Source organism: Brienomyrus brachyistius, chromosome 23, assembly GCF_023856365.1.
Source record: "Brienomyrus brachyistius isolate T26 chromosome 23, BBRACH_0.4, whole genome shotgun sequence".
Classification (NCBI taxonomy): Eukaryota; Metazoa; Chordata; class Actinopteri; order Osteoglossiformes; family Mormyridae; genus Brienomyrus; species Brienomyrus brachyistius.
The window spans coordinates 4,392,586-4,406,243 of record NC_064555.1 but is presented as its reverse complement, the minus strand read 5'-3'; the positions used below and the strand labels follow the sequence as shown (position 1 = coordinate 4,406,243).

Here is a 13,658-nt window from a genome sequence, read left to right as displayed (position 1 = left end):
TAAATATTAACTTAAATCTAATAATTGGCCAGCAATAATCAACCAAGTCTGACACATCAATGCTGATACTTCTCCATAAAATACAACAGTCTTTGCACATGGTCCTGGTCTGAAAAATTTAAAACTACACATTGAATCAGATGCAGTTTTGTGCGTCCGGCAAGGCCAAACTGCGACGCGGACACAAAAATGTTCCCTTCCTACAAGCTCCAGTCACACAGCGAGATGTCGAATGATGATTCTAAATAATCGCTGCGCCATGCAGCGGGAAGCAGAGAGACAGGCTCAGCGGCCTGGCCAGTCGAATAGGCAGCATGCCGTACTCCAGTGAACAGCCATGTGAACCCGATGAGAGCAGGAAATGGAGCGGTGGGATAGATAGGCACATGCAAATGAGCATGAGCTTCAGCGACCCAGGGGCTCGAAGCCCAGAGCCTGAGGATAAACGGGTGGGTGGGGGTCTCACAGTGGTGCTGCAGGCAGAGAAACCAGGACTGGGCCAAAAGGGACCTTCTTTTACAGCTATAGGGGGCTGGTGAGTTTCCCAGCTCACACAAAGGACCCTGAAACGGGCTCAGAGCAGAGAGGGGGCCCCTCGCACAATGGAGGGAGAGGAGGAGGACCCCCACATGGGTGACCATGTCACACCCCACAAACAATCATCAGAATGCTGGGAATGAAGACGCCACACTCGCAGGAATGGACGAGTCAAATACCCACCATTCATGCTCTCATTTTAGAAGAGCTCTAACTATTTAAGTGACAGCATGTAAACAGAGCAGAAAAGCCGCCCCCCCACACACACATATGCACGCTTGAATTAACCCACCCAACAGCAAATGCCAGGAAGTGTGCTACTCAAAGTCATCCTACGGAGGACATTCTAAGCAGCGGTTCAATTTTTATGTCCATATAAATTCATCTCTCCATAGCAACAGCACACAATATACAATCTGTTATGTAAAACAACATGTCTATTATGGTCCTGCCACGGACACGTGGGACCTTCTCTCTCTGAGAGTCGCTGTTCTCCCTCTGGTTCCCACACCAAGCCCTCGGCAAACGAGGCTCCACCCTCCCTGTCAAGTCACCACAGAGGACCAGGCAAACGGCCATGCGTCGGTCAGCTGAATCCGAGCCGGGATTTGCCACTGCTGATGTTCCCCGAGGATCCATACGGTGACCCTTCAGAGATCAGGAGCTCTGAATCCAAAACTCACTGCTGCATGATCTCACCGCAAGTAGCTTGAGGTGCACAGGGACGGACACACACACACACATCCATCCATCCTCAAACTGCTCATCCCATCTTATCCTGGGCCTGATTGGGAAGGCAAACTCGTGGGGGTGGAGGGGGGCAGTCCATCACAGGGTTTCATGTTAATTATTATGTGCTAAATAAATAGCGGGGCACATATCAAGGGCATGGCTATGTCCACCCACCCAACAGAGGCATTTTACCAACTTAACCAAATGCACAACTTCTGCCATCATCACCAGATTATAATCTCATTGCTGGCTCTCAGGCTGGAAACCACTGTCCTACAAACTTGTTGTACTTTCCCATCATGGTCAGACTGCCTACCACGGGGACCAGGGGACCCACCCCACCCAAGACCACTTAGAATTTTAACCCTGGTGCCCACCCAACATATCCAATTGGCCAGCCCAGGAACAGACAAGTACATACTCACAAACACTCACACAACTGCTTTGGGCAATTTCGAGATGCCTCATGTCTTTGGACCATGGAAGGAAACCGAAGTAGCTGAGAAAAATCTGCGTGACATGGAGGAGGACGTGCAAACCCCACACCCACAAAGCAGCAGGAAGATTCGAACGGGTAACGGCGGGGCTGTACAGAGACGTATCCAATGGCACTGCCCCTTCAGCCACGGCATCACGCCTGAACACAAAAACGCAAATGCTGATTGCTGCCGTCTACAGTCAAATATTCCTTTGTCATTCACAACCCTCAAAGAATCAGTTAAGTGTCAATCTTAATATAGGAGCCTCAAATATAGAAAACCCTTGGGAGCTCCTACAGGCCGAGCCCCATTCGCACCAAAATAGCATGTCCCAATCTGAAAAGAGTGGCATACTTCACAAAAAATAATTAGGGGGGGGGGGGGGGTTCACAGTGAGCCAGCAACAAGGAGAAAAACATATATAAAATCCTGCTCGCGTTATAAGGCCAATAGATCCACCACACACCTATGAAACAGCCCCAAACAGTGAAGGGTGGGCAAACAAAACAAAACAAGACAAACAAACAAACATACAAACATACACGCCACCCAGAGTGTCTGCGGTTTGTTTAGTTTCACACCAAGAAACGCCTTTAAAAGCGACACTGGCAATTATTTCAGTTATTCCCTAAGCGACAGACAGCAAGCAAATCCGTCGGGGTCAATCTGAAACCTCCAACGGGAACAGTCCTTTTTTGCTAGTCTCCCCCAGCCCCTGTACCGATGCACTTATTATTTTAACATGCTAGAGGTTCTGACAGATGGAGCAAAATCACGGAGATCAGCAAAAAGCATGCAACACCTCAGCCACTGAATGTGCTCCAGCATTGATAAAGCCTGTGTCCATTCGTGTCAGACTGCAGGAAACACCAGTATTACAGGAAAAATGCAGCAATTAAAGTATTTACAACTGAGCTCGTTCCAGCTATAAAATCACAATATGATATTTATAGATATGGTGCATACAGTGTGTATATATAGATGCAAAAATGCAAAACGCAAAAGACTAAGAGAAAATGTGAGAAAGCTAACAGCTAAAGGGAAGAAGGGGCGAATTTCACAGATGTGATTGATATTATCTGACATTTCAAAGATGGATCAACGCAGTTCTTACTAGACTGTCTCTTGGGTGATATTTCTCTGTATTGCCTGTCTGCTGTCGAGTGGAAGGCAGAGTTCACCCAGCTGTTTTCCTTCCCTTTCGGGTCACTAATTGGAAGCAGAGCCTAAGCCGGCTCCTTCACTGCCATCTGCCTGTCATGTTTTATCAGTCTTACTTGGACAAAAGCGGCATCCAAATAAAATGAACGGATAGCAGGCAATCCGGAGTGGGCCAGTCACTCGAGCTGCACAAATGATAAACAGCGCTCACATCTGGCGGCTTAACGCCCCAAGAAAGGCCGATATTTTTAGTACGGCAAAACGAACCGTGAAGGGAGTGGTTCCCCTGAGCTCAGAGGCGGCACCTTCAAAACGGCTCTATCCATCACTGACGCCCAACGGCAGATCAGAGTTCTTAAAAACAAAAACGTCAGCACTGCTGGAGAAGAAACAAAAGCTACCAGATGTCATTCACATGTACATTCCCTTATAAAAATATGTTTTTGTGAAAACCCTCCTCTTGTAACTTGCCATTTGTATTTTACAGCATAATCCTGGGGGAACGTTATTCTGTGCCACAGATGAGACTAATACTCAGCTGACTTGACTTATGCCGTATACCAGTGTCTTCATGGTCCAGAAGATGATCTGAAACCGACCTCCATGTGCCCTTCCCAAGGCTAAGACATTACATAATCATCTTTCTTCAGGGGTAGTCTTCAGACAGACAACCTCATTCATGAATTGCTCCAAGGAGGAGGAAGGGGCTCGGAGGGAGAGCGAGAAGAAGGGTTAGGGCTTCAGCAATGCAAATGATTGTTCAGGGAGGCCAAAAAAAGCAGCTTAACTCGATTTGTGCTTTCGTGGGTGCAAAGAAAAGCGGAAGAGCAATGTCACCCTGTGCTGAACAGAAGCAAACGGCTATCAAACGGCAACGTTATTAATCATTATTCACCGTGAGAACTGTGCTGCGGCACAACAGAGCATAGAGAAAGTCAAAGCGAAACCATACGTTCAAAATTCGAAAGGCCACACAAGCAGGTGTCCCTCTGTTTACCTTAAGTCATCTGTCACATTGCTTTTGTTTTTAATTCAATGCAGCATGCAAACAGCACCAAAGCCCTCCAAAAAAACTGCCTTCGGCAATTCTTTCCACAGACCACATGTCCTTTTTGTGTGCTTCGATAACAAGAACAGCAGCAACATACAAGTGAGGCAAATCGCACTTTACAAACATACGGCTGTCAAGGAGTCAACCAGGCATAAGTGGAGCTAGGCTGAGCTTCCAGTGAATGTCCAGGTAAAAGTGTAAGCAGGACTGGAGCAGGAGCTACAGGACATCTTCTAATTAAAGCAAGAAGCTAATCAGCCAAACTATTCAAATAAGCAGGAGGTGCAACATTAAGAGCATTCGGGGTAAGGGAAGTGATATGAAAGCAGCAGAAGTATTTCTGGACAACCATAACAACCACACTGCTTATGGTGCTGAAGCCTTCTGAGACACACAAGAGCAGAGCCTCGAGCTTCCAGTGAACACGTGCGCAGAGAGTACAGAGGCGAAGGCATGCTTGCATGGGTGTGGGTTTGTCAAAATTATCCTTAAATACTGTTAAAGAGCCCGCACATTTTACAGTGGCAGAGCAGAACCTCCCTGAAAATCAGAACCAGAATCGGCCATTTTCTCCCAGCAAAACCATCACTAGGCCATACATACACTGCGCCACGATTCTGGCTTGGGCACAAATGTACAGTCACTCTGAATACCACATCTGACAGCTCCCACACTGACCGAAAAGCATTTTTCATAACAAATGATTTATGAGTGCATGCATTTGCATACAGCATTAGCACACCATGGAGTTAAATAAAATTACTAATAAGTCTAAAATAAGCGTCAGTGACGGCGAGTTCGGTCACTGATTGCCAGCTCAGCCTGCTTTTGACCTTACTGGCTGTTTCCATAGCGACAGCTCACAAGGTGTTGCTGGACTGTACATGAACTTCAGGGCGCAGCAAGGATTTCAATCAACAGTCATCTGCAGGATGCGTGAGCCGGGCAATGTGTGCCACTCCTCAGCAACCCCTCCGTCTTCTCACAACAGCTGAACCTCAGAATGCAAAACATGCACCCTTGCTGTCTCCCCAACAGCACAACACACCCATCTGCTGAACTCCTCCCAGATCGTGGGGGGGGGGGTTGTATGAATGACTGAGGTCATACTCTGATGGGAGATCCATTCATTTGATTCTTAATACCATGTGGAAAGTAAAAATGGATGCTAAGATTATTCACATATGTCTGTTCAGGTCCCATATTCAGTCCACCAGAACACCAATAACAACAGCTCCATACTTCCACTGCATGTCCTGCATCATGCATACAGAAAACAGCTGAGATTCCTTTAGACTTTGCAGAATGACCCTGTTCAAACTAAAGCCACTCCTCTGTAGAGAATGACAGTCACATGCACCCAGAGCCATATTTATCCAGTACTCTAGAGAATAGAATTTTCCAAACATCTGCTGATGGCCGTTCCTGAATGGGTTACACAATTATATCAGAGACACATCAGAAGACAAATTAGGCCAGGTTTGCTAAACACTAATCATTTCGCTGTGAATTTGGTCTAAAATCCCCTTTCAATCTTGCACAATAAAAACTACTTTTAAATAACATTTAGATAGTCTCTCTCTGAGCAGGGAGACAAATGAAGGTGAATCAAAGATTCCAGAAAGTACACCAGGCGTGGGGCTAACTGTGCCACAAATCCAGTTAAAGTGTATTTGTTTTTTTTTAGTAAATAAACAAATAAAATCCAACAAAAATACATAAATAGAATAAGAATATTCTTTAATGGATTCCACCATTCAGCCTTTTCAAACAGCTGGCAATCCCTCTGACGCGGAGCATGTGAGATATTTAGGGAATCTGTGTAAACATGCCAGAACAGCAATGCAGTGGTCATATGGATCTTGGGCTTCCTCAAGCTGAATTTGGAGCCCACCTGCCAGTTCATGCCCCCACCCCCCAGTGTCACCACCCTCAAAGCTGGGGGCTTTCCACTCACCGGTCACAGAAAAAGGAGGCTGCAGTGCCCACAAGCTGCCTAACAGCACTGGGAATTACAGTCTGGTATTGCTGACTACCTCAGCCCCTGGCACTCTCAGTGTATAAAAGGGTGCAGCAAAACTAGAATCAAGGAAACCATTCGCCACATCAAAAAAGCATTTACACTTAACAGCACGTCAGCTCTCTAAAGCATGACTTGTTCGATTTTTTTAAGGCAAAGAAAGTTTCGATTCCTCTTACAGTATAGACTATAGCAAACCTGATGATTTCTTAACAATACTGGCCGGACATTTCTTATTTCCAGTTTAAATATATACTGGCTGAGCGACACCTACAATTACGTAAATCAAAATGACAGTGTTACCATCCAGGAAAATGTCGCCATCCAGGATGCTACTTACCGACCGGTGTGTCCCGAGGGTCCGATTATAAAAGCACCCGTAAAGCCTCCATGGTTCCCTTCCCTCCACCTAGCAGATCCTAAAAGTGGGCGACAGCACCCAGATGTGCCAGCGGAACAGGAAAAGCTGGATGTATCGTCTCACTTTGTACCCACGCACCCCTGCAGCTCTATCACCATCGCTGTCACCCCGCAGCAAACAGCACACCGCCGCACCTGTCACCGGCCCTCATTAAAGTTAGTTAAACAGCCGCCAAGCCCAGTCAGCACCGCAAAGGCCACCCATACACACGGCGCGTCGGCAATTAATTTAATTTAATGCAAAAGTGGTTGTTTAAAGCAGATATTTCGTATTTCCCCCTATTTTTAAACAAACAGAACTAGTGGTGCTCATTTGGATGGGCGCATTTCTAAACAGGCAGGGCTATACTTGTCCTCCCGTCCCACAAAAGTGCACTTTAATAAGTTAACTGCGCAGATCTCCCCCACAAACCGCCCGGCTCCGGACATAGTGGACCCGCATAAACCGCTGTGGATCCGCATATTAGCCGCCCAGCTTCGGCCGGCGTAGACCCGTTTAAACGACCCGGCTCTGGGCGCCGTGGACTCGCTTAAACTGGCCAGCTCCGGGCGTCGTGGACCCACATAACGCATCCAGGTCCGGGGGGACTGTGGACCAGCGCAAGCCTTCCAGCTCCAGTGGTACGCACGCGGAGTGGCTGCAGTGCTCTGCACGCGGACTCACCTCCTGGCTCCGGCAGATGCGCCGTGACAGGACGCGGCTGGCAGCCCTGTGCTCCCTAACCGCTCGCGTCCATCACGAGGTAAACAGGCGAAAGCGGCGCTCCGAGGCTGCCGCGTTTCTTCGAGGCTGCCGCGTCTGTCGAACTGATGCAGGACGAGGTGAGAAACAGCAAGTGCTATGATCTACGGCCACTCTTCGACACCGACCGTCCCGAATCAAGTTGGACTGAGCGCGTCCTCCCAGACAGCCGTTAAACCCTCATTCAGCAAAGAGCACCAGCCCTGAACAGCTCGCTGGGCTTTTGTATAGTGTAGAGAACCGATCCCAGATCAGCTCAAAGTTATGGCCAACACAGAGAGCAGCACCGATCCCAGATCATCCCGCTGTGAGCTCCCATACGGAAATGATGACCGCCCCCTGATCAGCTCAAACGGAGTTTTTGTATGTAGAGGGGAGCCGATCCCAGATCAGTCCGCTGAGGTCATTGTGTCTATACCATGTTTACGCAGCTGTGTGGCGTTTCCTTCACATTTACTTTGTACTTCGCCTCGCATGTAACGTAAAACCGTAAAAATCCATTTGAAATGAACTTATATTTACAATTTCACTAACTTGCATTTCATTAATACATTCATACACAATACATTCCATTTATTTTAGTAAATACATAAAATTTGGTTCTAGAAAAATAATCCCAACGATTTGAACACCAAAAACACAGTTGTGGTTTATTGATAAACTTCTCAAACGTCGCACACTTGAAACCACTACAGCATTAAAATTAACTGCATTTTATATGGGGGTAGCACAGTAGTTAGTAGCAGAATCTCACTCCTCCAGGGTTGCTGGTTTGATTCCTGCCCTTGGCTCTGTCTGTGTGCAGTTTGCAAGGACCCCCCCCCCCATGTTCACAGTCTTCTGAAGGTAAATGAATTGATGTCTCAGACTCATAGGGTAGCCCATGCTTAATTTCCACTGGCTTCAGGCTTACTCTACCCCCTGTGTGACAAACATATTATTTATAGAACAGTCCTCTTACAAATAGATGCCCAAATTGCACATAATAACACCAGACACTCAGACTTAGTGTCTTTTGAATTTGCTTTGAAATCGTGGTGGTTAAATCTGGCAGAAGGACAAAAATCTAAAGGTAAAGCAGAAACACTGTACAGTGCAGAAAAAACACCTGCACACAGGGGCAGTCAGCTGCACTAAATCTCATCCTGTAATTACGGCTGTCATCAGCACCCCCCAACAGGCAGTTATATTTACTTTAAGGCAAACAATCTGCAGTGATTAGAGGAGCGGTTTTGGGTATCTATACATGTTTTGTATCTTACTTCTCATCTACAGTCTAGGTAAAGTGCTGGAAACCTTGGCTTAGGTTGCTATCATATTACAGATTCATAAAATGGCAACAGGAAAATGTCAAATGTGACATTTTCTCACCTCGATCTACCAGGACTGGTTCTGGTGACAAAATTCCTGCTTCTACACTAGAGTGGCACTTTACAGGTGCACAGAAGATGATGCAAGGTCCCAGTGAAGCCTCTTTTACACATCTCTCCTCACAGCAGAGATTTGGGCAGCCCTTACAAGACCACGTGCCATCAGGGTTGAAAGGCAGGATCCAGAGCAGAAAGTTAATACTTTAGCGGTGCCAGCTGCATTTCTCAGAAATGAGCGGCCATTCCTGGTGCTTGTGGTGTACCTCCACTTAAATGCCGTAAATGGCACTCGATAAGCAGTTATGGAACATGGATGGATGGACCTTCACAGAAATGCTTGCCATTCCTTCGAAGAAGGTCATCATAAAAGTAAAGGCTGTCGCTGGCTATATGGTCAAGCTCCGCCACCATTCCTACATGATTATAGGGCGTGCAGTTAGCTAATTGCAGTTGTTGCTACACGTAGGTATGACTTTGATCGCGACCACTGGAGTCCTGTAGGGCCCCTCTTCTTCAGGTGCTTTAGACCACCTTGTGTTGTTTGAGACTTAGCAAAACCCCCTCAGATTTTAAATGACTGAGCTCACAAAAGGTAGCCCTGCAGGGCTCGTTCCTGTCTTTACCTGCTGCAGAAATGCCTTTCATGTGTCAGGGACGTCTAATTAGGTAAATAAAGCTAAAAGGAAATAGCTTCTTTTGCGAGGAGACAGATCATCCGATATCATGTCCGAGATGCACGATGGTGCATGATGGTGTGCGATGGTGAATGATAGTGTGTGAGTGCATGATAGTGCTTTATGTGAATGTGAAATATCCTCTCCCGACTTCAGTTACTTTAATACAGCCATTCTCTTACATAAATGATATTAATAGGTTAATAATCACTGGACAAGTAATTGCACTTGGAACTTGAATAGGCAATGTGTCTAAGTGTTACTTGTGTTCATTTTTTTTATTATATATCTAGCTGTCTATTGTCTATTTATTCTTTACTTAATACTATTGTTCCTTGTACTGGGTGTGGTTAGACAAGTAAGCATTCCAAAACACTTGTTGCACATGGTTCAGAAATCATCGTGAATCTTGAATTTAATCTCCCAGAGGAAGTCGAGGTGTTCTGCAGTGTTTGACCTATTACAGTGCTGGAGAAGAACCACCAGAGAACTGGTTTCTGCAGCCATCAAAAGTCAACAATTTCTCTTATAAACTAGTATTCTGTCACACAAAGACTGTCAGTAGATCCTCACCCCCCCCCCTTATTCTGCATAAATCATCACCAGGACAATCATCGCACTGAAATACTGTACTCTGGACTTGAAGAAGATCTTATTTCACAGGATCCAAGGAACTTTGTGTCTACACATAAAAGGCAGGGAAAAAGGGATTTATGACACCAGATCTGGGTCTTTGCATCTTCAGCATTGGTCATTCAATCACAAACCTGCAACATTAGTATAAACTCTGTGTTCATCTATAACCAATAGGAGTAAGTCTCACAGTGATTACACTAACCAATAGGAGTGAATCTCACAATGTTTACATACAAGTGCTTTCTGTAAATCTCAGCTGAATGGGGGACAGTGGTACATTGCTGTCCTGTTTCATCATTTCAGTATAACATTGTGCGCAAAATCTATTGAAAATAAAAAAGAAAATGCCCTCTATAAAGGATGGAGATTTCAATGAGTATAACCTATTTTGGCTGATGTAGCACTTGAGGTTATCAAGAGTGACCCATTTGTACTGGTAGTTTATTTAAGTGTGTCGCCATCACTGGTTCCTGACCTGACCTGATCCATCCTGGCAGCTTTTGAAAGTCCATTGCTTTTATTTTGTTCACAAATTATTCGAAAGACATTTCATAAAATTAGATTAAGGTGTTGGTCATGGTCCTCTTGTAAAGACATGGTGACACACGGTAAATCAAAATTTTGGTTGAGCAAATACGAATAAATTTGCTTAGCAAATACGAATAAATTTGCTTAGCAAATACGAATCATGCCCCCCCCCATAGTGAATCCACGTGGTGCTCAGAAACCCCTCAGACGCTTAACTACCAGCACAAAGTCCTGGGACCCCTAGAGAAACTGGTCTGCTTTCCATCAGCGGTGTAAGCGTCTCAGGGAAAAACAGAATGTCTCCTTGCTCCCCACCTCAGCGAATAATCACACTGTAAAATCATTCCAGACACCATTGTCCCCACCCCACTTTAGCTCTTTCCACAGCCTCATGCCAAGGGGCATAGGAACCAGAGAGGACAGGGGGGACGTGTAACCCTCAATATTTAATTTACCTACATTTGTCCCCCCCAAAAAAATAGACATTTTGTATTTAAATAATTAAACTAAGTTCCCCCCAATATCAAACTCTCTGCGGCACTGTTCCTTACGCTTGTTTTGTTCCTTTATTCCGCTTCTGCTGATCCCAAACAGCTGTCTACTCTTCCCCAGAATTCTGATATCTGCACCTCTGCTCCCCTTCCCTCAAAACCCCACTCAGTCCTCCCACCCATTGTTACATATCTGGCCATTCCTCCTCATCTCGCTCCCTAGTCCATGGAACCACAGGCAGCTCCTACAGTCTGGATGAGGGCAAGCAGGTCCTACTCGTGTCTCCCAGCGCTGCTCCAGGGATGCAGAACCATAACCAAACCAAGACAGGAGGACCGCAACTCAACCCCAGCACTGCGAACACGCCGATGGTTTGCATGTGGACGCAGCAGTTTACAAGGAAATGGGCTTTTTTTATGAATTTAGTAATAAAATAGTAAATCGTGATCTAAACAGCAAATAAACGCTTGAATATGATCACTTATCTAAGATGGTCTTAATAGCCATTGCAGTGTTATCTTCAATGACTCCCACACAGAAACTGCTACATATTAGGGGTGTAATGACGATAGTGAACCTTTTTAAGGGTTTTGGTTTCGCAAACAAACTGATTTTTAAATTACATGCAGGCAATGGCAGAAGTCTCCTCCTGTCAGCATTTGACTGCTTTAAATGTCTGCCTTTCTCTTTCACGATTGCCCACAGATGATGAAGCAACGCTCAGAACAGCTTAAGCAATACAGAAATGGATGCAGTGCACCTCTCTGCACAAACAGCGATTCACGCCTCTATTTTCACACATTTATTTAACTGCTGCAGTGGTGGAATCATTATTATTTTTTAAAAAATGGTGTCCTGTGACTCCGCTGGATATTTGCCAGCATTATAATCCTGTCGGCGCTATTGCAGAAGCTGTTATTGCCTGATTTTGCTTCTTCGATATGCTAAACATTTAAAGACATCGGAACAAATGACGACAAAAAAAAAACGTGGCCCCTTTGCTTGAGGTGTGCAGCCTACCTTCGGAGAAGAGGTCGTCTGCTTCCTCACACATGACAGCGCTCAGATCCTCCTGCACCATCTCAGCCATGGCTGCCGTTCTCGGATCTGCCCGTTTCTCAGCAGTTTCGCAAGCGTGGGACGGCTGGCTCTAACGAGCTGGGCCCCCACTTTCCCTCCAGCCAGTGCCGAAGCGGAGGAGCGGCGGGGTGCGTCTCGATGTGGTGCGGGGAGAGAGCGCCTGTGTGCAACTCATTGCCTGGGCTGCTCCCCTCAAGCGATAACCACTTTCACAACTTCCTTTGCGAGAGGGCGGGTGGCGGGCGAGAGGGACGGACTGCTGGTGATTAACGAGAATAATTAGCTCTCTGATTCAGCCGGCCGCCAAGCTGCTCCCAAGCATCGCCCAGAAACGGCTCTCTTGGAATCATGGGAAGTGGCTGAGCAGCTACAGACAGGCAGGTCATGTCAATCGGCATCCCCACTGAGGAAGGTGTCGAGTTCATTAAGGTGAGGCAAAATCTTAGCTTCTAATTAAAAGACTGTTGACCTAAAACCACGCTTTTAAAACCCACCCCCAGGGGGTTTGACCCATGAGCTCATGGTCGGATTCTCAGCGGGATTCTTGTGCAAATTAAGGTAACAGAAGTTGTGACACACTAAGGGGCCTTCATGGAGTTCCTGGTGATCATGTGACTTCGCCCGTCTAAATGAGTTCAGCGGCTTGAAATAGTAACTAGGCTGCATCAGATTGATTTCTTTGAGATTTCTCCCCCCCCCCCCTCCGGGTGGGGCTCTTCCTCGTAAGCCCAGCAGAGCAGCCCTGACATCAAGCTCACAGCTGAAGGAATCATTTTGAGATGACTTTCTGCATAACCACGAGCTCAGTGTGCATTTCAAATGTCAAAGAAACTCTCAGCTGCTCTGAAAGCCTAATGTTCTCAGCAATGCGAGACGCCGCCTGGTCAGTCGTATTGCTTGGCTCAGAATCAACCCTGTGTTAAGGATTCATTCTCTGCTGCCCAGATCCTTAACTGTTGGAGACACTAGATTTTTATTCAAGAAATAAATATAGAGAATGTCCATGACTGACTGGCAAGATCACATGGATGACAGCGCAGTATGTGAAGGAGTGCTAATCTTAATTCCGGCTACAAGATAACCATCATCTCGTGAATTAATAATCAGACTGGGGTCTGTAGGAGATGGAGATTCCCCAGATGCGTCAGTGAACGTCTGGTTAAGGCTTCTGGTGATTTAAATTCAATTCATCCGTTCATCCGTCTATCGACCTGTCTTCCAACAGCTGAGTCGGGGCCCCGCTACAAGGATGAATCCACACGCCAGAAGGAAAAGATTGAGTAGGGATGACATTTAAACTTCTCAGTTCTATTTAATTTGTATTCTAATCTAAAAAAAAAATTGAGTTTGGGGCATTGTTCTGAAAGCATTAACTCAGGGGCGATCATATCCACAAAGGGCCGGTGTATATGTGGGTTTTTGGGGTAACCTTTAGGGCGGCTGTTCAAACCCAGGTGTGAGGACTCTTCAGCCAATCAATCCTCTAATTAGTAATCTAATTAGGGAGTTGCAACACAACCCACATACACAATGGCCATTTCTGGATATGACTGGCCACCCCTGCCCTAATGCATCAGTCCCCTGAGACCAGCTGAAATGGTTCATGCTCAAATAAGGGCACAACTACATTTATTGTGGTAAATTTTGTTCATGAAGATGCATATCAGCATTTAATGTATCGCATTATTTATTTAGGAACTTGGTGATAAGGAGTATTTATACATGCACATCTATTC

At 46.0% G+C, this 13,658-nt stretch overlaps 1 protein-coding gene across 4 annotated transcripts in view; it reads right to left on the bottom strand.

Moving 5' to 3' along the window:
* The window catches only part of ripor2 (RHO family interacting cell polarization regulator 2), a 33,276-nt gene that overhangs the window by 14,849 nt on the left and 4,769 nt on the right, over positions 1-13,658 (bottom strand). Inside the window, exons 1-2 of one of the 4 annotated variants that reach the window (XM_048994508.1) lie at positions 7,065-7,513; positions 6,321-6,399 (exon numbers count right to left, since the gene is read on the bottom strand). The exons of 1 other annotated variant lie outside the window; for it this stretch is intronic. Coding sequence is in view for 1 of the 3 variants with exons in the window: in XM_048994506.1 (XP_048850463.1) it covers positions 11,863-11,932 (70 nt within the window). In the remaining 2 variants the exon portion in view is untranslated. Of the gene's footprint in view, positions 1-6,320; positions 6,400-7,064; positions 7,514-11,862; positions 12,145-13,658 lie in introns of those variants that run through there. 2 more of the 4 variants (XM_048994506.1, XM_048994507.1) reach the window with 2 other exon arrangements.